General features: G+C 40.7%; 1 protein-coding gene across 2 annotated transcripts in view; it reads left to right on the top strand.

Moving 5' to 3' along the window:
* The window catches only part of cadm2a (cell adhesion molecule 2a), a 242838-nt gene that overhangs the window by 208096 nt on the left and 9556 nt on the right, over nt 1-25186 (top strand). For both annotated transcript variants that reach the window (XM_073479019.1, XM_073479017.1), the window contains 4 exons: nt 3868-4029; nt 5225-5315; nt 5423-5601; nt 10150-10263. In XM_073479019.1, the coding sequence (XP_073335120.1) occupies nt 3868-4029; nt 5225-5315; nt 5423-5601; nt 10150-10263 (546 nt within the window). The remainder of the gene's footprint in view (nt 1-3867; nt 4030-5224; nt 5316-5422; nt 5602-10149; nt 10264-25186) is intronic.

Genomic DNA, 25186 nt, shown 5'->3' with positions numbered 1-25186 from the left:
AGACTTCAAACAGTCTTTCAGCAATCCTGCTTGTTGTTTCTGCCCAACATTATAATGCACCACAAGAGCCAATAACGTGTGAAGTTGCCGGTGGCAGCTTAAAGTATCTCCGTAGCTGCTCTATGACATGATTTATTTGATCAGTTCCAAAAGCAACTCTCGTTCCAAAAATCAGCATGTTTGGTATGAGACTGGCCAGATGAGTTTTCTGATCGACAAGCTTTAGCTTTAATGGCATCTCAATGTCAGCTGCTCCTTTCAGCTGCTCTTCAAATGTAATAAGATATTTATAGAGCAATTATACCTTTTCACCCACACACGTGTACACACCCGCACACAACAGTGCGGAACAGAGTGGATGCAGATTGGCGCACTTTACTCGCTGTTAGACAACCGTTATTATGTTCTCAAAGTGGATCTGAGAAGCTTTTGGACCATATAATGACATTAATGAACCCAAACTTTAGTGGGAGCAAGTCGGTTTTTGTAGTACTCTTATCCTGGATCCCACAGAGGCAATCAGAGTCCCTTCAAATCGCCATGAGACGAGAATCTAAATGGGTCTAGACACTTAAATCACACAGCAGATTTATAGAGAAACAGAGCTTCTCAGTCTGGAACTAACTTGAGAAGAAATCTTGCGTGTTATGCCGAAAGCCAACCCACAGTAAGAAATTGAAAACTTTTAAAGTACAGACAGAACATTAGGTTAGTTGCTATCGGGGCATCGCTGAGTGCCTATCACAACGACTGAAGTACTTAAACTCTGGTCTTGAACAGCAGAAAGTATGAGCACAATCAAACTGCACACTTCACAATGATTCATTGAGTTCATTCACTATGACTCATCTCAGCTTGTCAGTTGAATGAACAAAGTTCCAGTTAGCCGACTCATTAACCCCAATACCAACCTCAACAATAACGTACAAATATTAACAAGAGAACAAGAAGGAATGAGCGATCTGTGGAAGGAACCTCAGGGCTGCAAACAGATAGAGAAAGGCACGAAGAGAACAGATGAAGAGGCAGGGAGAAGCAGTCTATGAGGACGTGGAATAACTACTAGAAACAACAGGAGAATGCTTGCAACTGCTAAAGCACGCCATGATATAAGATATAAGATATCCTATGTCCTCTCTCTCAAGCCCCCCGCTCTTCCTCACTCTCCTGCAGTTTCTTCTTTGTGAAGAAAGCCAGCCATTTTCCCTCTCTCCTGTTGTCTGGCTGGATGTTGCTAACACTGCAGACCTGTCAGTCATTCATCTCTAGGGGAGGCGGGCTTATTGCCTCAGTTGGGGGAAAGTGACTGAGCAGAATAGTTGATTGGCAGAATGGAGAGGGAGAGGAGACAGTGGGGTGGAATACTTCGAAAGTGGAGCAGATGAGCGCACAGGAGAGAAGGATATGGAGCGTAAACAGTCTCTTTAGGAGATACAAACAAAGGCGTCCAGCATGAGAGAGAGAGACTGTACATTTACACTGATGCTTTTCTTGAATTTGCTTTGGTGAGAAGAAACAAAGGGATTTTACAAAGCAGGGCAACACCTGAATGCAGAGATAAGCCCGGGCAGCAGAAACGGTATAAAAGTCTGTTTTTGAAATAAAAAAGACCTTGTAGGAGTGTGTATGAACCAGCTTGATACGATTTAAACTACTGGCTGCAGGCATGATGTGAGCAGACCGACCACCCCCAAAGGACTGGTTGAACAGATGTGATTGAAAAGAAGTGCGCGTTAAAAATACCTGCTTGGAGGAGGATATGTATAAGCAGTTAAGTTGTGAAACGGCCGGTGGGTAAAAGCAAAGCAAGCAGTAGCGAGTTTTGAATGCTGGCTTAAAATTGTGTTCTGGCAGAGGATGGTCATTGGTGTTACATAACACCTACTTAACAGTCTCTGAATTTCGGAGAACATTGGTGTCATGTGTGTAGGCTGAGGGGAATTCATCAAAAATTGGCAGATATTGTTAAATGTTGTCTGCTACCTGAACACAGCCACCCTTCTTCAATTATTTAGGAATGAATTTGTGCAGGAATCACTATAGAGGATATTGAATTTTCCAAAATCCAGAGGGTAAATCTTTCCTTAACTTTATTTTTACAGCCTGGTAAAACTGTGTTGCATTGAAACTCTGTTCATCTGGACAGTGCACAGGGCAACCTGACCAGAGCGTCGCAAGCTCAAGGACGTGTCAGGGACAGCGAAAGTCAGTGGTGTGGGAGTCACTCTATGACCCTCTAGCTAGAAGGGCCTCTCTACTTACCAGGCATCACCGTTTGCAGGGTTGATGCTTCAGTACAAGCCAATGAGATTCTAAGGACATGTAAGCCCCTCTCACTCTGGACAATAACCCAGAAACATCTGGCTTCTGTTTTCAGTGGGAAAATTCTCCTTGTTGAAGTTAGAGAGTTGCTAATTCTCTGAAGAATTACAGACTTGGTGTGATGAATCTGATCTCTTTAATAGATGTGGCATGGAGAGAAGACCCAAGCATAGTGTTCTCTGCAGTCTCTCAGACATATTCTGGTGTTGATCATGTCTTCCTCAGAACAATGGCCCTTTAATGTTCTTACTTACAGGAATTAATTATTTTGTTTTTGTTTTATTGAGATTATCATTAAACGAAATGTCATGACGATTAGTTAAAACATCACAGCTCGAGTATTTAGATAACGATTCTTCATTTTACAGCAGGAATTCATACCTGGGTAAAATGACTCTGTGGGTATTTAACAGCTCCAGCTCAGATCAGCAGTGTTGGAGATGTGAGACCCAGGTGGAGATGCTAATTTTTTCACCTTTTGCGACGTGCTGCTGTGGCAGGCGTTGAAGTTAAGGATGTGGGTGCGTAAGCGGCATTAAAACATCATTCAGTAGGCACTGAGTTTAAAAGAGAGACTGAAGTAAAAGCTATAAAACAACAATGTCACTGTTCCGTGTTCCTTGAACATGACACACTAATGAAAAACAGAAAGGCAAACTAGTCTACAGACAATGGCCTATTTTAAGCGAGTCCACCAACCTTTTTAAAAACCACATATACACGCTAATTTGGCACTAAAAATAGTTCAATCTTGTGGTCAGAGTTTGCCGTCATGAGGTGGTCGTGAAACTTTAATCAAACACATTTGGCTTATCGTAGGCCGACATCATTGGGAAGGCAAATGAAGCAAAACGTGTAATGATGTGATCAAGGAATAAGCCAATTTTTCAGGACATCATGTAGATCATTTGAGGACGCTTCGTTCTCCGATGCCTTGGCAATGATTGCTGTGTTGATGGGCATGGAGCGATGGATCAGCTGTTTGGTTGGGATCACAAGGCAGGTGTGGCAGTGAGAGCAGGTTTTACAGATGGAGAGGACTGTGCATGATGACACTTTGCAACAAGGCTGATTGAAGTTAATGCCAAATGTCTGATTGGGAATGTTTTTCTCCCAATGAGGCTGGAAATGGTTGTGAAGTGAATTGAAGTGCATGAAGCTGTTTGGTGAGAGTTAGACATTGTGTGGGAGCGGTGAAGCCAAGGAGGCCACAGGCAGAGAAGGTAGGTGGTGACAAAGTCCTGAAATTTAAATATAAACAGGCTGGTGGGTTTTGTTAGAGGCGTGACCACAATTGGACGTGTACTGTTCGGATGTCAAAGCAGCGTCCCTGTGAGGTGGGCTGGACTTTTTAGCTCCTGTTCGTGTTGTAGTTTTGTAAATACATTATCTCACAGGAATGATTGCATGCATAATTCCCCCAAAGAACTATGATGAAGATAAAACCAGAATCAGGGCTTAACCAAACATCACGTTGGTGTGTGTCCATCACACCTCACAAGATAAATATGCTGCATCCTTGACATTATGCAACTCTCTCCAAAGGTGCCAAAGAGGTGAATGCAAGCGGGAAGACATTTACAGTACGGAGCTCCCTGCAGCTGCATGTGGACAGAAATGATGATGGAGTGGCCTACACCTGCAAAGTGGACCATGTGGCACTAACACAGACACCGCAGCAGGCCACTGAAGTACTGGAGGTCCACTGTGAGTGTACACACAAAGACACACATACCCTTTACTAAATCGCCTTCATAGAGATCGTTTTACAGCTGCAGAATCCTGTTAGCTGGCATTCAACCTAATCAAACCCACGTTGCACTGTTTATAATTCTGTTATTTTAAAGTTTGAACATCTGGTAAGACCTCATAGTAACCATCATTAATAAATGGTAAATTTATAGGTAATTAACCTTTAGTTAAAGCTGCAATATGTAATGTTTGGCCAGCTGTCTAATTCATATTCCAGACAAAGAGGGGTCAGCAGATCACCAGAGTAAATGCCTAATGCTGCTAACTATAGCTGCTGTTAGCTGGCTAGCTCTGTTGGCTGTGCATCTAGCGGTCCACCATGGGAGCTCAGAGCACCAGGGGAGTGTAGCAGCAACATAATACCTCAATGTCATAACGAGGAAATTGCTTTTCACATGCTTCTTATAATTTTGGTTCGTCAAATAAAAATCTTACATATTGCACCTTTAATAGTTATTTGACTGTCTAAAAATAATGAAATGCTTTATAAGCCATTTATTAAGCAATTAATTTCTGTAAAGTTGCAAATGACGTTTATAAACCTTTACAATTGCTTGATAAATGTTTTATAAAGCATTTCATTGTTTGTTAGCAGCTATTAATAGAAGTTTAATTAACATAAATGCCATTAATTAATGATGGTTATTATGATAACTTATATATGTGTATATATATGTAATTTAATATATATGTGCGTGTGTGTGTATATATATATATATATATATATATATATATACATACATATTACATAACATTTACAGTACATTTGCTTTTATCACACTATATCAAGCTGGTCTAGACATAAATTAAATTGATTGTCGATTAAAATCTCCATGTACTTAATTTGAATCATTACAATATTCTTATAATGAAAAATCATAAATTAGAGTTCTTTTTTTATTATATCTTATTAAAACTGTCACCAGGTGACATCTTCGATAATTATATTTGAATATTTAAAAAATCGTATCATTTTATTCAAGGAAAACTCAAAACGGAATTTACTATTTTTGTCTCATATCTTATTGCCATTGGATTTTTTTTTTATGCAAATCATTATATCACATCACAATATGAAGCTAAAAGTCATCTAAATGTTAATGTTTTCCATATGGACGACCTCACTTCAAACCTCCTCTGTCTTTTTTAGATGCTCCTCGTGTGGAGATCGTCCACTCCCTTGCAGTCCCTCAGGAGGGTCAATACTTAAAGCTGGAGTGTGTGTCCAAAGGCAACCCTTCGTAAGTCACTCACATTCTGCATTAGTTGATGCCATCCTTTTATATAATGCATCAGAAAGGTACATGTATCATGTCATGTCTCTCTTTCACATCCTCTAACCTCACAGGCCGGATCCCGTGAAGTGGACAAAGGACGGGGGTGAACTTCCTGACCTGGACAGGATGATTGTCGAGGGGAGGGAGCTCACCTTTACTTCACTCAACAAGACAGACAATGGCACCTACCGCTGCGAAGCTGGCAACCACCTAGGGACCAGCAGTGCTGAATATGTACTCTACGTCTATGGTGAGTTCACAGGAAATGCTGCTGTGTAGGTAATCATGTTTTTTTTTTGTGATGACCTGCAAAGGAGCAGAGACAAATCTTCATCAGCCTGACACCAGTGACAGATGAAGGACCTGTAAAAGGAAAAAAAGATGAGGACGCAGGACTTCAACAATGCTTTATATAAATAGTGGAGAGTATAAACCCCACAGGCACAAGCACCAAACTCCATTGTAAAAAACAGGCTTTTAATACCTCCTGATCTGCATACTGTATCAGTGCTGTGAGTGATTAGTGGTACCATCTCTCACAGGGAGAATACGGGCCTCAGGTGACACAAATGCCACCAACGCCTTTCCTTAAATAAACCTGCGTTCCAGATCCTACACACACACACACACACACACACACACACAGACACACACACACACACACACAAATACACCAGGAGGGAAATGTGTGAGGGAGGCAGAATTTAGTGCTGCGTTGTCAGGAATATCACCAGGAAGGATAAGTAATTCCTAGTAACGCCAGAGGAGGTGGAGGATAAAGGGACTCACTGTAGGGAAAACAGATAGCTCATCCTTTTCTCCACTGCCATTTGTCTCTTGGCATTAAGTAATAATGCTTAAAAAAAGAGCAGAGCGGTGACACATCTCTTTTTCCCTCTGTTTTAGGAACAGTGTGTGATGAGGGACAAAAAAGCTGGTAGTTTTTGGCCAGAGAGACCACATGACTGGAGGCAAAAAAGAATTTCCCAAAGTGGATCAATAAAATATTACTTGATGATTATTACAGGCACCTAGGGGGGTGGTTCGTTTGCTCTCGTATTTAAAAGCAGACCTAATCTGATGGAAAGAAACGAGAGAAACAAACCTCTCACGTGCCGATTGCCATGTTTTCCAGAGCTCAAGTGATTTCTTGTGTGTTCTTGACTGTCCTTGATGGGTGAGTAATAACCAGATGTGGAGCTGATGACAGATGCAAGGTCACTATCAATAGTTCAGGATGTGCTTCCTGCTGGTCGTAGCCAAGGCCACAGCAACACATGAAAACCTCAGGAGTCAGGAATATTTATACATTAAAATTCTACAAATGCTAAACAACATAATAAATAACCCATTAGTGAAAAATCATAAAGTGCCATGAAGTTAAGTTTGATTAATTGATGAGACCATACATTTATCACTCTGCTTTATGTGCCTCCAGTGCTGTTCTAGATTACATTTAATGAATGTAGACATTTCACAGTAATAGCCAATGTTTACTTTCTGCATCTGAATGGCTGCAAGGGTCCCACGCACAGCCCAGTCTCACAGCAAAGTGTGTAATAGACACACAGATCCACTAAAGAACAGTGTGTGAGTGTGACAGTTTGCCTCGCCTCGGCACAAATTTACTGGGTGTATGAAGGTGCAGTAACAACAGTGGGCAATAATGATAATGATGAGAGCAAGAGACAAATGTAGTAGGAAGAGTCGTAAAATCTTTATTAACAAGTAGGTTTGGGTTGGTTCATTCACCCAGGCAACCAATATCCTTTCCTAAACCAAACTGAAGGAGTTTTGGTGTCTTTATTTTGAATGAGTTGCATGTTTGTCAATGCTCACTTGACCACAGAATGAGGCCCTGTCGTTTCACAGGTAGGCAGGGCCAAATGCGACAGTGACACTGGACTGATGGGTCTTTTACATGGCTCAGGTTGAGACTAGGTTGCCCAGCAACATAAATGTCATTATCTGCAACAAGAGCATGCTCAGACTTACTAACAGTATATCTTCAGACTCATTGCATGGTGTTAATGGAGAATATCAATTTCTGCCCTGGAATAGATGATTTTTTTATACATCAGTCTATGCTGTTGCTAAACCAAAATGATAAAAAATAATGTGATATCATCAATGTTTGATGTGCTGTGTACATCTATGAATAGTGTCATATGTGTAACTACAGTATGTTTAACCTGGATGTAAAACTCTTGAACAGAACTGTCAAAATGCAAAATAATTTCAGAGTAAACTGCCGGTAATGTAGGCCTATTATATCATATGTCTGCAAAGGTTTGTTTGTGCCTGACAAATGTGTAAACATGTATGTGTATGCGGATACCCAATGAAGTAAGAAGCAGATACAGTCGATGGACGTTGTATTGATTTTTACCATTGGCTTTCTGCATACACAGGTTTACACGTTTGTCAGTGCAGTCATATATTTTGCAGCTGCGTGGATGTGGAAAGTGTAATATCAGCTGGAATAGAACCATGGGCGTGTCTGCCGTCCATACCCCATAAGGTTGAAAGTTTGAATGTCAACCAAAACAGAAATATTGCCTATAGGTTAATTACTTCTCCAACAATAGACTCACAGAAGACTCACAGAAGGAAAAATTACGGCATGGACAGTCAAGCTCTTTAATAGATCCATGTTTCAAACGACTGTAAATGTCACATAAATATAATCTCATCCTCCAACTGTATGATTTTAATAGCTTACAACTTGATCTTCAGCTGGCAGTGCTGAGTAGAATTAAAATGGGTCAAGTAAGGACAAGGTAAATTCCCAGTGTTATACAACTCATAATTATTAATGCTGCCGTCACACATCGTTTTTGATTTTATGCTCATACGACAAAGTGGCAACAGTGACAAGACAAATGTTAAGATATAAACATTCTGCGTTTTTTGGTTTAAACTGTATGATGACTTTTTTCAAACCATTCTTAAAGTAGTAATAACAACTTTTACAGCTCTATTACTCAAATATTTAGCTAAAACAAATCACTTGCAGCTGCCATATTTGCATTCAAAGCCACAACACAGGTCGGGACTGAGGAGTGATACATACCATTTGATATTTATGGTACTTTTTCCTTCAAATTAAAATCTTGTGTGAAGGCTGAGATGTGAATTTCCCAAGCACAATTTACCACAGGTAAGCAGGGAGAGACTGATATCCATGCCAGTTAAATTGCCACAGTTAGCAGCATATTGATTAGGTTCACCAAGTTGAAAGATAAATAATGTAATTATCTCCTTTAATAATTTATTGGTCCACTAAAATAGGCTCATCAGCAGCCTTTATTGCATAAGCCTTGGAAGTTTCATCACATATTTCTGAGATTTGCACTTCCTCTCCTAATTGCCCCCACATGCCACGCTTTCTGTGTGCACCTAACAATTCCCTCAAATGCCAGCTGAATGTAACAACAAGAATAACCAACGCACTTAATGACAGCGAGGTTATTAAACTGACTAATTCTGCAGCACAAAGAAGGCAATTGGGTATGGGAGGGTCAAAGAGTTCTATCCAGATTCATTACGTGTTCCTTTGAAATGGCACCCAGTCTGTTCCTACCCTTCATTAGTGATTAGCACACCTTTTAGCCTTTTACAATTGCAGCCATAATTCTTGGAAAATACCTTTTTAATGGTTCCCCTCCAACGAGGAGACGTTTTCTCTCTTCCCTCTTTCCTGAAGACACGTACTTAGCTGCTCAGTGATTCACGCCTGGGCTGAAATGTCACAGAGACACGCAGGACAGTCGGCCCTGAGAAAGCGTACCATAGCCAATTAAAAGCTGTAAAAAAAAAAAAGCAGCATGGCATAAACATAAAAGCCAAGGTGGTAGTGTAACCTCATTAACTTTGTCACGTAATGTTTCAGACCCATTTTTCCTGTTGGTTTAACATGTGAGGGGGAAATATTTCCTTGAATGAAGCACTGTATCTGCACTGCTCTGTTATTAAACTGTAGAGAGAAGTCAAAAACAGAGCATAGTAATGCAGCTTGGCTACCTTTTTTTCAAGTCAACGTGGGTAATTGGCACCGATCATTTGTAATTTCCTCACTTCGTTTTATCCAACTCTCTTCCCTTGCACATGTTGAGAGCTTCCCGGTACAGGATCTATCCTCACAGACATCAGCAGACATTAGGAGATTCAAGGTTAATCCTGTTCTCCTACTACAGAAAATACCCTTACATTCAAAGACGGAACATTTTAATCCATAATGACAAAGAAAATATGGAGTGAGACTTTTCTTCCATTAGCCCTCACGCTCAGTATATGCTAAAGAGTAGTAACACAAAAGTGTATATGAGATGTTCAGCTATTTAACATCATTTCAAATATGACTCATGTGAACACTGACCCAAAGAGAATCATTAAAACGCACTCATACAAGAGGCTTTCAGTTTTGAAGTAATGGAGGTCATTTAAGGTTCGTAAAGTAAACAACAAACCATTTAGTCATAGGATAAAAATATATTTCAGTGATCCATGAAATGCACCTCTCTGAATTAGTGAGAAAGCCTTGCTGACCAGCAGAAGAGGTCAGCAATGCTTGAAATATTATTTTTTGTGTAGTGTATCATTTTGCATCAACAGTAATTCATTTTTGCTTTGTAGAAAGTTTTCAACAATCATATGTTTATGCTTTGAATTGTGTTATAGTTTTGCCCTTTATGTATTTCCCATCATTATTTAATGTTTAACTGCCCCTGTTTTGATTCATTTTTTGTTGTTGTTGTATTGTTTTTGTGTATATGTGTCTGTCTGTCCCCTCCACCAGACGCCCCCACAACCCCGCCTCCATCCACCACTCCCCCCCTACATCCCATCCCTCCAGATCCTACAGCCCTATTAGGCACCCACGCCTCAGACCCCACAGTCACTGGCAACAGAGGTACAGTACCACCCCACGCATCTCCACAACCCCTCAGCATGCAATGTATATTCCCCACTTACCTCTTACTTCCATCTGTTCTGTTACTTCTTTCTAAGCTACTTCGCTGCCTCAATCAGTGCTCCAGACATGGAGACACTATCTTCTGATACTGCGTTCACCTTTTTTTGGTCTTTTTACCCCTTCAGGACTGTAATCACAACCTGTATGTAATTTCAATGAACAAAGAAATGCGGTACATGTCCATTGAGATTGACTTGTTTGCCTTTTTACATTAAGGACCTTATTCCGTTTTTCTAAGTCTCTAAGACACTCTAGGTCATTGTATTCAAAAAGAGTCTAGCTGTTCAAATACTCCATCCACTGTCCCCTTGGCATTTCAAAGACTTCAGTACCTCTGTGCCCTGAAACCTCAAAGAAGCAAATGTCATGTCCAACTGAAAATGTCTGGCCACTGGAGACATCTCATCATGACTCCTAATGCTGTGTTAAATCTTGGAGAGTTCTGACTTGGAAGGCTCTTTTTCAGAGAGATAACATTGCGATTTTCAATTCTTAAAGAACCTTTTTTCTGAGGAGTATGAATGCTGTTAATGTTACTATCCTTTATAGCTTTATAGTATAAAATATGAATAAAGGGATGCCATCCCAAGCCATAAGGCTGAAAAGGAAGTGTTGGGGAGGTATAAGTGCTGAGGTTTTCTTACATTTCTGCAGAGGCTGAGGACATGCAGAGAGTTATGGTTATGGATTTAAACTTTAAAAATCATTGATGTGCAACATAAATTATCTTCCGATCGCCGCCCTGTAGCACTAATGCAATCCACACAAAACCCTGGACACAAGGAACATTTCTTAATTCATGAACTCCACAATATTGGCACACCGCATACAAGATTAGTTGTTGTGTGCTGGGTTGATGCCACCCAGATAGCAAAAATGTGCCAGACACATTTATCTGGCCCACATACCACATGGAGTGATGGCACTTGGGCAACCCACTCCTTTTTGCCAGATCTGAGCGACAAACGACCGCCCAAGTGCCATCCTTCCATGCAATATGTGGGCTGGATGAGCGTGTCTGGTGTGGGCCAGATCTGGGCCACAACGATTTTGCCAACTGGGCAGTCAGATGACAGGCGAAGGTGAAGGCTGAACCTGTGCTACAAAGACTTGCTCCTTGGAGGTTGAATGTCACGTTCCTGGTAAGGACAAAGCTCCATACAGTTTACCTCTGCAGTAATATTTGCTTGGAGACATGGTTTTGAGTGGGCCATTGTGTGACCAAGTTGTTGCTAGAAGGTCACAGATGCCTGTAATGGCTGAAACCCAAGAACCCGCTGGTGGCCACCAGAAACAGGGGAGAAGTACTGCTGAACTAGACTGGGGATATTGTCGGGTGATAAAGGAGAACAGTTTGAGGAACTTGTGAACCCTGCCAACACACTGAAGGCAAGGTTGGAAGAATTCAGGCAAGACTTACTCTTCCCTCTGGTGTAGTTCACTGAGGTTACTAGTTGTTGCCAGAAGGTCAGTGGTGCCTGTCATGGCTGCAACCCAAAAACTTGTTGGTGGTCACCAGAAAGAAGGGAGAAGTGCTGCTGACCTAGACAGGGGACATTGCCAGGTGATAAGGAGAACAGTTTGAGGAACTTGTGAACCCTGCCAACACACTAGAGGCAGAGTTGGAAGGCTTTCGGGAAGACTTACCCTTCCCTCTGATGAAGGTCACTGAGGTGGTCAAAAATGCCTCTAGTTGCTGGGGGGTATTACACTGCTCACCCTTCCTAGTAGAGCATTGAGCAAGTGGCTTGAAAGTAATACATTGGATTATTGTTAAACCTTCATTCAGGAGGAGCAATGCAGACTTTGTTGGACTGTTGGACCAGGTTTTTACTCTTGCAAGGATACTGGAGTGTTCAGTGGAGGTTGTGCATCCATGGACGAGTATGGGCTCCTTTGGTGTCTTGGGGGAGGTATCACAGGAATACAAGTGCTTGGTCCGTTGTTATGAGTAACCCAGTCTTGTATAGTTGGAGTAAAAGTTATTAGTGTTCTTAACAATAATCTAACATTGTCAGTTGTGTCTTGTCACTAATTCGAGTGTCCATTTTGGTGACCTCACGATAGCAGCTCTGCTTAATGTCGATAACGTAGTTCAGTTGTCTTCTATCACATGCTAATTTCTCTTTACTACCTTATGTTTGCCTCAACCATCACCCACATGCACTAGTTTTGGCTAGTCAAATGGTTGACATTAAAAGGGATCAGTTGAGTTTTCTTTAAGAGTCTGATGAAGTGCCTGGATCTGGCTCAGACTTGGGCAGGAGGTGGACCGTCAAAGTGCCATCCACACTTGGTATGTGGGCCGGATGAACATGTCTGGTGTAGGCAAGATCTTGGCCACAACAATTTTGCTATCTAGGTTTGGGCGTCTGACCAAGATGCATACTGGGAGTAGACCCTAGGGCAGACCACAACAATGCCAAAGGTGCTAAATTGCATATCCCACCTGGCTTGTGAGAGCTTCAGGATCCTTCCGGAGGAGCTGGAGGACATAGCTGCGGAAAGGGATGCTTTGGTATCACTGCAACCATGATAAGCTGTCGTAAATAGACAGATGGAATGGATTTCACAAACCTATGGGAAAGTATAGTTGCTCTGGCCTGTCTAAAATTTATGCAAGGTAAATGTTCTGACTGTTATCTTTTATTCTAAGCTTTACCTTTGTAATCCAAAGTGAACAAAGTTTGACCGTCTTTGTTTAACCAACATTAGATTTCTTAGCAGCTGGAGAGGAAGTGGTGAAATATAACAATTACTTTCACAGGATTTCAAAGACGTTTGTGTGACTAAGTGGCACAATTAATCACAACCTTTATCGCAGAATAGCTTGTACAGTTTGGCAAATCCTACTTTGGATAAATGAAAATTACCATTTTTTGGTTGAATTGCAGTTTTTCTCGTGACTGTCTCTTTGGCTGCTGCACCACTATGACAGTAATGCTGACATGGCTGCATGTCTGTTACATTACAGTGATATGTCAGTCAGAGTTTTTGAGTGGCGTGTCAATTTAAAACTAATGTGCTCTGATAGGCTGTATGCCAGGGACTTTGCTCACTCATATATCATCTTGGTCACGGTTTTCTAAAAGTTGTTAGGATTAAGTATGTGTCTTTTTCTAAGGTGATTGTGTAAACAAAACTATCTGTAGCACATACATTTATTTAACATATTAAACACTTTCTCACAAAGCATAGTGCGAAACATAAACACTGAATTCAACCTAAAAATAATAATCTGAAAGACTCCTGACACTGATCTCCCCTCTTCATCCTAAATTCTCTGCATTTTTTTTTTCTCTCCAACTTCATTCATTTTCATCTATGTGTCAGTTTTCTTGCCGTACAGATGTAGCAGAGTTTACCCTCTGTCTTGTCTCCGCTTTTTCACTCCCTCTCTCCAGTCCTCTCAACATCATGGTGCTCCACAGTCTCATTCACTCAGAATAATTTCCTCTCATCACCGCTGCTTTCTCTAAATTACCATCTTTAAAGTCCTTCAGGAGTCTTGACTCCCCCTCTACCTTTCCTCTGCCTTCTATCAAAGCTTTTGTTTCAATTTTCCCTCACCCGCTCCTCCTCTTCTACCCTCACAGCTCTCTGAAGACCCTGTTAGATAACAGGCTTCCACACGTTGTTAGATATTCCTCATCAGCGTGTCTCAATTCTTCTCTGATGTCTGTTTGTGTAGTGCAGAGACACAAGAGGAGCCGAGCCTCTCTATGTATCTTCTGGGAATCTAAATATCAGACTCCTTCACTGCGTCCCCAGTCACAGGATACTACACTATCTGCTTTCATGTGTCTACTTGATTTATTACCAGGTCTTTTCACAGGCTCTGGATGAAAGCAAACAACAGTGGAGCTGTACCAGCCCTGTGACGTTTTGGCTTTTTAATAAAGTTGTCTTCCTGTGCAGATGAAATACACATTGCAGGCTTCAGCACTATGGCCTGTAAGCAGAATAGTAGCATATCATATACCTGATGAGCTCTTTCAGGTGCATTTTTTCTGTTCTGCCATATTTCTCATACTATCCTTGCATCTTTCATGTCTTGCCCATCATTAGCACATTGGATTTTTCTAAACAGTACCAACAGTAACAAGGCTGAGGTATCTTCCAACAAGAAATAGCATTTGCAGGGAAGAGATAGCAGTTGAAAAAAAAGACAGCGAGAGAAAGAAAGACAAAAGATGGCGTAGATAAAAACAATAAATTAAATTTAAATAACAGTTATACAAAACATACTGTCACAGGAGGGACTCTAGATGCACAGTTAATTGGTTTCCATTAAATGGAGGATTGAGGGGCCTAAACATCACCTTTCCCAGCTTCAATAAAGTAAAAAGGGCACTTTGCCATTGCCAAGAGCACAGAAATTTCTCATAAGAAATAACAGAAAAACTGTTTTAACTTTGGCAGAACATACTGTTTTCATGTAGCATCCCATCACTCATGGTAGTACGTTGTGTGAGAACATTTTTTTTCAAGGTTTTGCTTGAAAGATGTGAGGACGTCAGGTGCTAGTGTAGTAGATACAGAAGCTGTGATTTGTATCAGTCCTCTTATATCACTTCATTCATAGAGCAATGCAACGTAAACAGAAGGTAATGCCCCAATTGGTTTTCTTTTTTTCAACAAAAGTGCAACACAACTGTCGTAAATAGAAATCCCAGGTTTTCTGTAACAATTTGTCAGATGTAATGTAAAATATGTTCTACAACTACAAGCAAAACACCACACGTCATTTTAGAGGCATTTTTGCCATGTAGAAGTCAAAGTTGGCACAAGCAAGCAGAACCGTAGTGCCAATGTCAACCTGAACCAGACGCGATAACACCTGGCTTTAACATGCTACCGGCTAAACATCTGTCGCAATAAGCCTACTTGCCTTGTGATCTAAAACTAGCAAGTTGACAACTTTGCAGCCAAACATAAGACATACAACTTAGTAAGCCAGCTAATGTAACTTACTACTCAACAGCAACATGACCAGCTCAGTGTCTATCTTGCCGCCTTTTATTTAGCAAAACTGTCGCTTACAACTAAAGCCAGTCAAAGATTTACTCTAGTCTCTTGCCACTCGCTCGGTCACTCTCTTTTTCTTTTCTTAACTTCCTCCGTCAAAGTCCTCTTCAGACTTTTCGGAGAGGCGGTTCTGCTACCGCTCCTCCAGCTCTGGTTCCTTCTCATATTCTAGCCCTGTACCTGAAAACCTCCTCCTCCTGGTGGTCCAAAGCTGCTGCGATAGCAATGTAAACACACACATTCTTCAGCCGTGCTCAAAGCAGGGTCGGCTAAGCTAGCAAAGGTAATTTGCAGCTACACTTTGCATCAGTTATAGGTCGCTTTCAGGAAACTCTGTAAATCACAGAGTTGAGGCAGAGCAGGGGGACATTTTTTTTCCATGGAATATGATTGTTTTATCAAAATCAGTTATAGCTGTGTGTATTATTAAGTCACATAGCACAGAAACAAGTGATAGGAGTGATTAAAATTATATTGAAGCTGTTATTTTAACGTAAGATAAATACATAATGTTGCTATAAAATGTAACATAGCTACTCCATCAATAAAAACCCTGTGAGGTATTCATAGTCACTTGATTCTAGCACGGATTTAGAGATTAGGAAAAAAGGAATGGCCCATACATACAGGATCTGTAAAATTTAGCAACTGTCACATCATGAGTGTTGGTTTGTGTGTCTCAGGTAATCCAGTTGCAGTGTAAGGCCTCAAAAAATCCCTGTTACTATGGCAGCCAATGGAATTCGCAATTTTATACAGCATGATGAATACAAGTAACTACAGTCCAAGTTTATATCCATGTGGAAGCAGCCACCCGACTGATTGAGCCACCTCTTTGGACATATAGCTTAAGTATGCTGTAAGTGGAACATTTTGACTGTTGTTATTCAAAGATAATGTGTGTCTTCAGTCTCCTCGACCTTCAGTGTTAAGACCTCAGACATAATTGAGCTCCTGTGATGTAAGTTCTCTTTCAGAGTCAAGAGTGAGGTCTTTTTGGTTTAGTTTTAATAAGCCCTGTTAGCTACCATGACAACCACAGGCCAATGTGAAAGCAAGGTGACGTCGCTGGTCTACATATTCTCCATGACAGAAATGTAAGGCTAAACCATCATTAGGCCGAGGGACACTGGATGTTTTATGAATTCAGCATATAAAACCTTTACATTAGCTTAAATAAAGTTTGAATCACTACGAAATGTATGATAGTTTCATATTATATTGAAAATAAGTTAACGATTAGTCTGTGTCTAACCAAAATATGTAAGACATGGTTATTGAGCTAAGCTTTGGACAGCTACACAAAATATACTAAATAGTACATTTACTTTGTGACACAAGCTGCTCATTTATTACCTTCTTAGGGCTTCTTTAACAAGGAAAAACCTGAATTTGGGATTTTAGAGAACACTGAGTTCCAGACGCACCACGTGTACGTTTTTCACTTTTCAGATGTTCCAAATATAGCCTTTAATTCAGCATTGAGATATCATCCCACACAATCCACGAATGAGAGAGAGAAACAGTATTTGCATGAGAGGCATAAATTGGCCACAGAGGTGAAAACAACTTTGTCCATAGCAATGAGTTGTTCTCTCACTTATAGGATTGAATGTTCAGTATTTGCAGAAATGCGGCGTTATTTTACAGTATGGATTTACAATAATGACTTCTCACTATAATAATAGCTTCTTTTAGATCTAATTTTGCTGACGTGGTGCCAGTATGCCAATGCAGTAATGTGCCTTTTAATGGAAGCATTTATTCATCCTTGCAGGAATATTAGTGAATGAATATTTCATACTGTAGACTCAGTGGTTCTAATGGGAAATGTAAATTTGACAGTGACTCAGGCCTTTAATTCTAACTGTTGTTGACCTTTGGAGTGTAGCTAGTGTACAGGTATGCAGGGGCTTCCTCTGTTTTTCATCCATGCTGTATAATGCCAGGACTGAATGCAGGACTGCAGTCTGTGATTCACTTTATTAATGAAGTGCTGGCATGTATGCCCAACACACACACTGCTTCAGTAGCCCAGCCAGCCTTAATGGCTATAATAACTCTTTCGCTAAGTATCAGAGGTCTATGCAATGTCATCAGACCCCCCTTGCCACGAACACACACACATGCACTCTCCCTCCCCCCACCACCACCACCACCACCAGTGGTGAGTTCTCTAAAATTTGCCAAATGCTTTTCCATGGCTTGCAAATTAGCTTTGACCTTGGGAAGCTGAAAGGTTGAATCATGCGCAGGGGTTTCTTTGGTGTTTAAAATATTTACTATTCGCTTCTCATAATCAGCATTCGTGTGGCCAACCCCAGCCCCCAGTAGCCTGATATTGCCACAGAAAAAGGGGCCCAGTGCCGAGAAGACAGCAATTATTCATGCCTAGTGTCTCTGCCAGTGGAGAAGACAGAAGAACTGAAATTATATCCATCTACCTCCTGCAGAGTAAAAGTCTTTTCTTTGCTCCATTCGATGATCCCTGAGAGGAACAAAAGGCATAAGCAAAGAAAAGCACCAACAGCCTTTAGACTCTTAATCAAAGTGTATACTATGACTTGGAAGATATTGCTAAATGGTGTTCCTACCTGAGGTTTTAACTGTCAATGGGGACCAGAGGAGGTTAATCCCCAACTGTCATGGTTTTTATGGTGATTTTAAACACAAAGGGATCTTTCTTCTCCTCTTGAAGTTGATCGCAGTGACTACACACTCAAGGAGAATTCAGGAGCAGAGGCAGGGGATTGGTCAGGGTTCAAAAGTTGGGATTAGTCTGAGCTTTCTCCCCTTTTCAAGTGAGCGCTGGCCAAAAAGCTGCATATGAAAGGTAATACATTAAAACAGGACCACTCTTAACCCGGCTTCCTGAGAATTGAGCCAAGCGATCTATGCTGAGGCTCAACCCACTAATCTTTAAATTAGCTGCTGTTTTAGGCAACAGTAATGACCTCACCTGAGGGTTTCTCTCTCAGGGACTGGAGATCAAACCTCTGCCATAAACAACAACATGCAAAACCACTTTTGTTTTACCTCTGAAGATATTTTGAGATATATTAGAAAGCAGGAGTAGGGGAACACACATCTTTTGTTAATGTAAAATCACAATAGGTATGGTATATATCTGCAAAGTTTAAAATAATTGCCTCAAACTGTTCATTTGCCTCGATCAGAGCTGCTGTCTTAATGAGCTATCCAAGAGGATGAAACCATTGGGATTTGCTTCATAGAGTTATCAACATTGGAAAATAAACAATCCACTTAATCGGTTCTTACAAATACTTTAAGGAGATTAGCCTGCATATCAAAAGTTTGCATTTGTTTAGTTCTCAAACAAAAAGACGAAGCTACAAAACACAAGCTACAGTATATGCCAGAGGTCACGTATACAGCAGTATTATTAAAAACTTAGATTACAAGATATTATAAAATATTTAATACTTAGCTTTAATAAGAAATTTCAAATTAATAAGAAAACTCGCAGTACAGAATTGATGGGCTAAAGGTGAAATCAAAACCAAACACAAATGAGACAGATTACTCAAACTGCTTGATAATGTCCTTTTCAAATTTAAGGAGACTGTTGAAATATGAATCACTCCTGTTACAAATTATTTAGAATTAAAAGGGCAGCTTCTACTCCTCAGGCAATGTTTTATGTCTTTAACCTCACACTCACCTATTGAAGCTGCCTTAGACTGAGGACCAACCTTTTGTGAAAACTCAATAAGGGAAGGGACTATTTTTATTCCACGTAGGGATCTGTGCCTGCTTTATTCCATTGCTATTGATCTTGTTTTAAATGGAGGGCACAGGTTAGGCCATATGATGAGTAAAAGACATATTTTCTTGAGGGCAAGTGTCCAGGGCAGCTGATTGGTTGCTGTGTTTAATTCGGAAGGGCTAGGTTGGGGTTGCAGCATCCCCGCGGGGGTCGGGCATTGGTTAAATATCGAAAAGTACCGACCATCCTCTCTCCATTTTCTCACCCTTCACTCTGCAGCATAAAGCTGAGGATCACAGGAGAAATTAAAACATAATGCAAAGGTCTTTCCACTTATTGCTGGGCAATTATTATTGATGACCTGTCACATTAACTCGCTTTGGGGAAGAATTATAGCAACAATTTGGAATAAAGTGTAGAACAGAAAAGGAGAAATCATTAGATCCTGGGGCTAGTGTTATGAATTACATGTAATAGCCCTTCTATTCATTAAATCTCAATGGCAGGGGACACTTTCAGCAATCTTGAAGAAGCACTCTGTGCACACACGTGCACACGCACAGTTGAGGCAATCAACAATTTTCATTTGTTGACATTAGCGTTTTATTTGGTCCTTTATTAATTTTTCACTGCTTGTCACCCTCAGGGGATTGTTGGGCTTGTGGTAGCAACTTGCTTCCTCCATGATCACTCATTTCTGTGTGGGCTTCTGTTTCTGCTACTGTTCTTCTGCAGATGGCTCACACAATGGAGTAATATAGTTGTGATTAAGGGTCCCATATTTTGCTCATTTTCCGGTCCATACTTTATTTTGAAAGTCTACTCCAAAATGTTGTCATCTTCAAATGTTCAAAAAACACATTATTTTACTAAAACAGTCCACTGCTGCAGCACCTCTATTCACCCTCTGTCTGAACGCTCCATTTTAGTGTCTGTCTCTTTAAGGCCCCCTCCCAAAAAGCCCAGTCTTCTATGATTGGTCAGCTCTCACAGGAATGAGCAGGAAACAGCCACTGTATTTTTGCATCAGCTCTGCTGGGGGCATGGCTGTGGGCGGTGACTGTATAGTTGTGACATCACAACCTTACAGAGGGCCTGACGGCTCCTTTAAAGGCAGTTTTTGTATACGGCCTGTGCATATTTTTCAGTTGCTTTAGCGCTATACCATTTATATAATACCTAGACCTTTTAAAGGTGCAATATGTAAGAATTTATTCATTCAAAAATGTTAAAATTATCAAAAGAATTTAAGAAATAACAGTTTTGATGTTGCAACTTCTATGTATTGTTGCAGAGATAACCAGCTAGCTTCTGTGCTAGCAGTGTAAACGTCATAATTCCCCTGCTGCGCCGAGCTCCCAGTACAGACCGCTGGCTGCACAGCTAACTGAGTTAACTACCTAATGGTAGGTACAGTTAGCAGCAGTTAGCGGTTTCTCTATGATGTGCTGCCCTCTATTGGTTTAGGGTATGGATCCGACATGTGGTACCTTTAAGTAAGCACAGGTCTGACAATGATGACATCTCTCTGCATCTTCCTTGGTTGTATCTTATTGCTGTTTTGAAGAGGTTATGGATTTTGCCAAACATCGAGCTGTTGTGATAGATTGATTCCTGCATGAGACTTAATGAATTCATATGATTAATTATCTGGCTTTGCTTATAACTTCATGCTGTTACCCTGCTGACCACAATTTCTTTTCATTCGGAGAAGAGAGACGGAGGTTGTTGAATATTCAAGATAGTGTCCAAGTCCACGTGTGGGCTTTATTGAATGATTAGCAGAAGTAATTTGTTTTCAGAATCTAATTAATCCACTCTGACCCAGCAAGCAATAATGTGCAAGGACACACACACACACACACACACACACACACACACATGTCTCAGTAGCGTCTCCTCGTTTCTGTCTTTCTGACTATCTCACATGCATGGGTGCATTCATTCAAGAGTGTACGCGCATGTGTCTTTCGGCCCTCCGCTACAGCCTCCAGGGACTCTTTCATCTTGGCAGTAGAGCTAGCATTAGATGCAGATTGGTGAATTCCAGTCTCAGCCAAAAAGTTGGGCATAATTGACTCATCGAACAAGCGAAGTCTGCAGGCACTTTTCACCACTTTCTCTCCTTTACTTTCTCTCTGTTTGCAGGCACTCTCTCTGTAGCGTCTCTAACTTTCACTGCAGCAGAAGTAATGCCGAGTAATATGTGTCTCATTACGTTTCACATTTAATGATGTAATATGCAGTGTTTTTATGCCATTAGAGGTTTTATTTATTTGGTTTCTAATGTTTGGTCACAGTTTATTTCAGGTAATCAGGCCATATCTTACATAAGAGTCATTATCTAATAAATTCACATGAAAAATCATATTAACAGCAAAAAAAAGTCCACCTCACCTTCCAGGGCTACCAGAGATTTTGCAGTGTACCTCCTCTAATCTAACTTCTTGTTAATGCAAACTCGTATTGTCTACTTTAGCACAGTGATATGCTCACACCCAAAGATTTTCTGACCCACATCACAGACACAAGGACACTGCAGCTGTGTAAGCTCATGCTTAAGCTAGCTGCTGCTTTATTGATCTGAGCAACTGAACCCATTGCGTCATACTGGTCTATCTAAGATAGAGGGAGGAAAAAGTGTAATCCAAAGGAAGAAAAATATATCCGTAGGGATGAATTTTGATATTAAAATAATAATAGGGAGATGGAGATGTATGTTAATCCACAGTATGGAGAGGTCACTTGAGTTGCATATTGATGTGATGGATTCAAGGATGCTGCGTCTGATCATTTGAGATCGTTCATTTAAAAATGACTTTAGATGAAAGGCAGTGCAGAGGCATGGTGGGGTGTCAGGCCCAAGAGATGCTGTAACAATACTTTCCAGATAGGCAGGAGTAGAAATTTGTGTCATGTTATGTTCAGTTTATTTTCTCATTCAGACAACGCTGTTTGAAAGAAAAAACGAATATAGACAAATTTACTGGTATATCCTTATTACAGCTTCAGATGATTTAGCAAATGATCTTACATTTGTGTTTATCTTCTACAGACAGATCTTCTTTGTCAATTTAAGGACAGTGAAGTATCATCAAGGCAAACTTTTTGATATTCAAATTGCCCAACCGCTCCATTTAGCTTCCTCCTTACAGTAGATTTTTAATAGACTACCCCTTCACATTTTTATGGATGTAAAGGAAACTAGAGTTAATCGCTTGAAGTATGATTTTGCAGAAATTAAAGTCAGATCAGGCTGGTATAACGATGGTGATGATCTGATTTAAAGAGGGGGTGCAGCTTTTCTTGTATGCTCATCATTTCCTTCCAGCTGAGCCTTTGATGGAATATTTTAGCTTTCACTTGAACTAATAATGTTCCTTTGCACATCATTTCCAAATCTATATGCCACCTTTTTGGAACCAGTCAAGGACTAATGATTGCTTAGTTTAGTCACATTTCAGTCATGAACACAGCAGCCACACATGCTTTTATTTTGAAGTACGGTATAATTTACATTCCTTCCAGAAATGTAATGATTAATGTAATTTAATCTGACCAGATATTATGACTCTAAATTACATTTTCATCCTTGAAACATCCTTTTTAAAACCCACAAAGTATCAATATCACATATCCTTCCATGGTAACCCAGCATCAGTGAAACAGATAAGATGTGGAGTTTTAGGCCAGTTAAAGAGTAACACTTTTGGTTCAGTCTGGCCAAGCAGTGGCTCACAGGAGCCCTGAACCCCTTTAATTTATTAAACAAGCCCAACTCGCTAGCCAGGCGACAAGGAGAGTGTTATAAATATTAAAAGAGGAGTTTGCTCTGCCACGCTCCCATATTAAATCACACAGAGAAGAATGTATGTGCCCTTATTAAAAGATAATGTGTTTTGGACCCATAAAAATGTATAACCCTCCTCTCTAGATCCCTCTTTTTCTTGTCGCCTTTCATTTTTTCCGTCTTGCTCCAGCTGAAATTTCAGCCTTTTCCTGTCCATCAATCTGTATTTTTTCATTTCCTTTCTCTGTGTCTTCGCACACCCTTGTTGTATTTTTCTCCTTCTGTGAGTAGCAGCGGACCAGAACAGAATACATAAGAACACAATAGATGAACCATGTTTTGCGGTCACTCAAATGGAAAGTATTTACACGCTGTAAGTTATGATGAATTTATGTCACAGGCTTCTGTTGCTTCATGAGTTAAGTGAATACTCCAATAAAAATATAGTACTGTATCAAATACCCTTTGGCTTCAATGGTGCTTTAAAGTAGTATTCCACCGCTGTCGGACTCACGATGGACAGTTTTGTATTTGTTTTTTTAAAGATTTAAATGATGTAGCTAAGGGGATGGTATCTTTTTTCACGTGTTCTTCTTCATTGTCAAAACCTGGATCATACAATAACCACAACACAACTCGACCGCTGACAGTTCAGTCAGGGATTCCTGTCTGTCAGCAGCTATTGTAGCCTTGAGCTGCTGGCCTCCAGCAGAAATGAGGAGCAGGCTATAGAGCTAAGCTCACTTATTTTAAACTTCTCACCCCCTAGACTTTCTTCATCTTCAAACTTGAAGTCTTCAGACCCAACCAACACTGACATCACTTGAGGCGATCAATCTGACTTTACACAGCTCTCTCTAGAGCCAGAAAAGGCTTGATACAACTATTTTTACACATAGTACTCCTTAAGACCTGTAAACAGACTTTGACGGGTGAAATCGGAGGAGTTGTGTAGCAAGCTCCTTGAAAAACAACTGCGGTAGTCAGACTTGATTTATAGTAGCTACAAATTGGTGATGCAAGTCACGGCCCCCACAAAAAAAAGCATTACATTAAAACATCTGTAGAAACTTCTCAAATCACGACTGCAGCATAATCAGCTTCAAACCATATACTCAGTATTTGGAAAACAATTGCCACTTTGCCAATAAATCACTAAGTATGCTACTTCTGGTGGAGCTTTGAAGCTATGAGGAGGTGATGGCATGTGTCTCTTAAGTGGTGCAATTAGCAATGTTGTGGAGTGTTTGGAACATACTGAAGGTATAAATTAACAGTGAAAAAAAGTGAATTATCCCAGATTATGTACTGATACCTCTGACACATATTCTTAAAGATGTAATATGTAACATTCCTGCATCAAGACGTCTAAATACGACAAGACTTTGATTATTGATTTTGTTGAATTGTGTACTTACATTATCTTAAATCTTTCTGACAATGTTCAGACCCAGAGAAATCCTCATTTGATTCCAGGTAATGTAATCATTTGGTCACCTGTCGCCATCACTTCCATAACATGTATAAAGCTTTAACTCGTCTGTGAATATTTCCATCTGAGTCACTTAGATTTTCATCAGCAGTGGTGGTTGACCACTCCCATGATCCCACCCTACTTATGTCTTGTTTTGATTGAGGGACCCCTCGCAGCGGAAAGTACATAAATTCTGCTCACGAGACAGATTTTTGGTGCCGTACTCCTTTAAGGAAGTGATGCAGCACAGACAACATGCTCTGTCGAGGGATTTGACTTACAGCCCAGCCTCTTGGAAGTGACACCAGCATACTGCATGGCCAGAGTGTGTAGTACTGTATAGACAGACATACAGTCCACTGTATGGTCATGGCTTGTTTGTGCCTGCACTGGGTTGTAACAGCCAGACTGAGGCGCAGCAGCAGGACAGTGTGTGTGTGTGTGTGTGTGTGTGTGTGTGTGTGTGTGTGTGTGTGTGTGTGTGTGTGTGTGTGTGTGTGTGTGTGTGTCGGTAAAAAACACTCACTGTCCTGACAGATAGAGGTGAAGAGACACAGCCATGTGTGTAACTAAACGCCTCGAGTCCTCGCCCTGCTGGGCCGTGCCAGGGGAACATTCCTCTACTGTCTGCTCCACTGACCAAGCAGAACTGCAGCACAGTGAAACCACGCTACACACGCCTGTGTGTGTGTGTGTGTCGGAATGAGAGTGTGTTTGTCCACTGGGAGGCGGTGAAGTGTGACGGCCCGGTCACTCGGACCATGGAGAGTTATGGAGCGAGAGCGAGCCAGCTGTTCAATTTGGCCACATGGGCGGACACAGAAAGAAAAGGAGAATACTG

This window comes from Pagrus major, chromosome 13 (genome assembly GCF_040436345.1).
Source record: "Pagrus major chromosome 13, Pma_NU_1.0".
Taxonomy (NCBI): Eukaryota; Metazoa; Chordata; class Actinopteri; order Spariformes; family Sparidae; genus Pagrus; species Pagrus major.
This window is presented reverse-complemented; position numbering and strand designations above follow the sequence as displayed.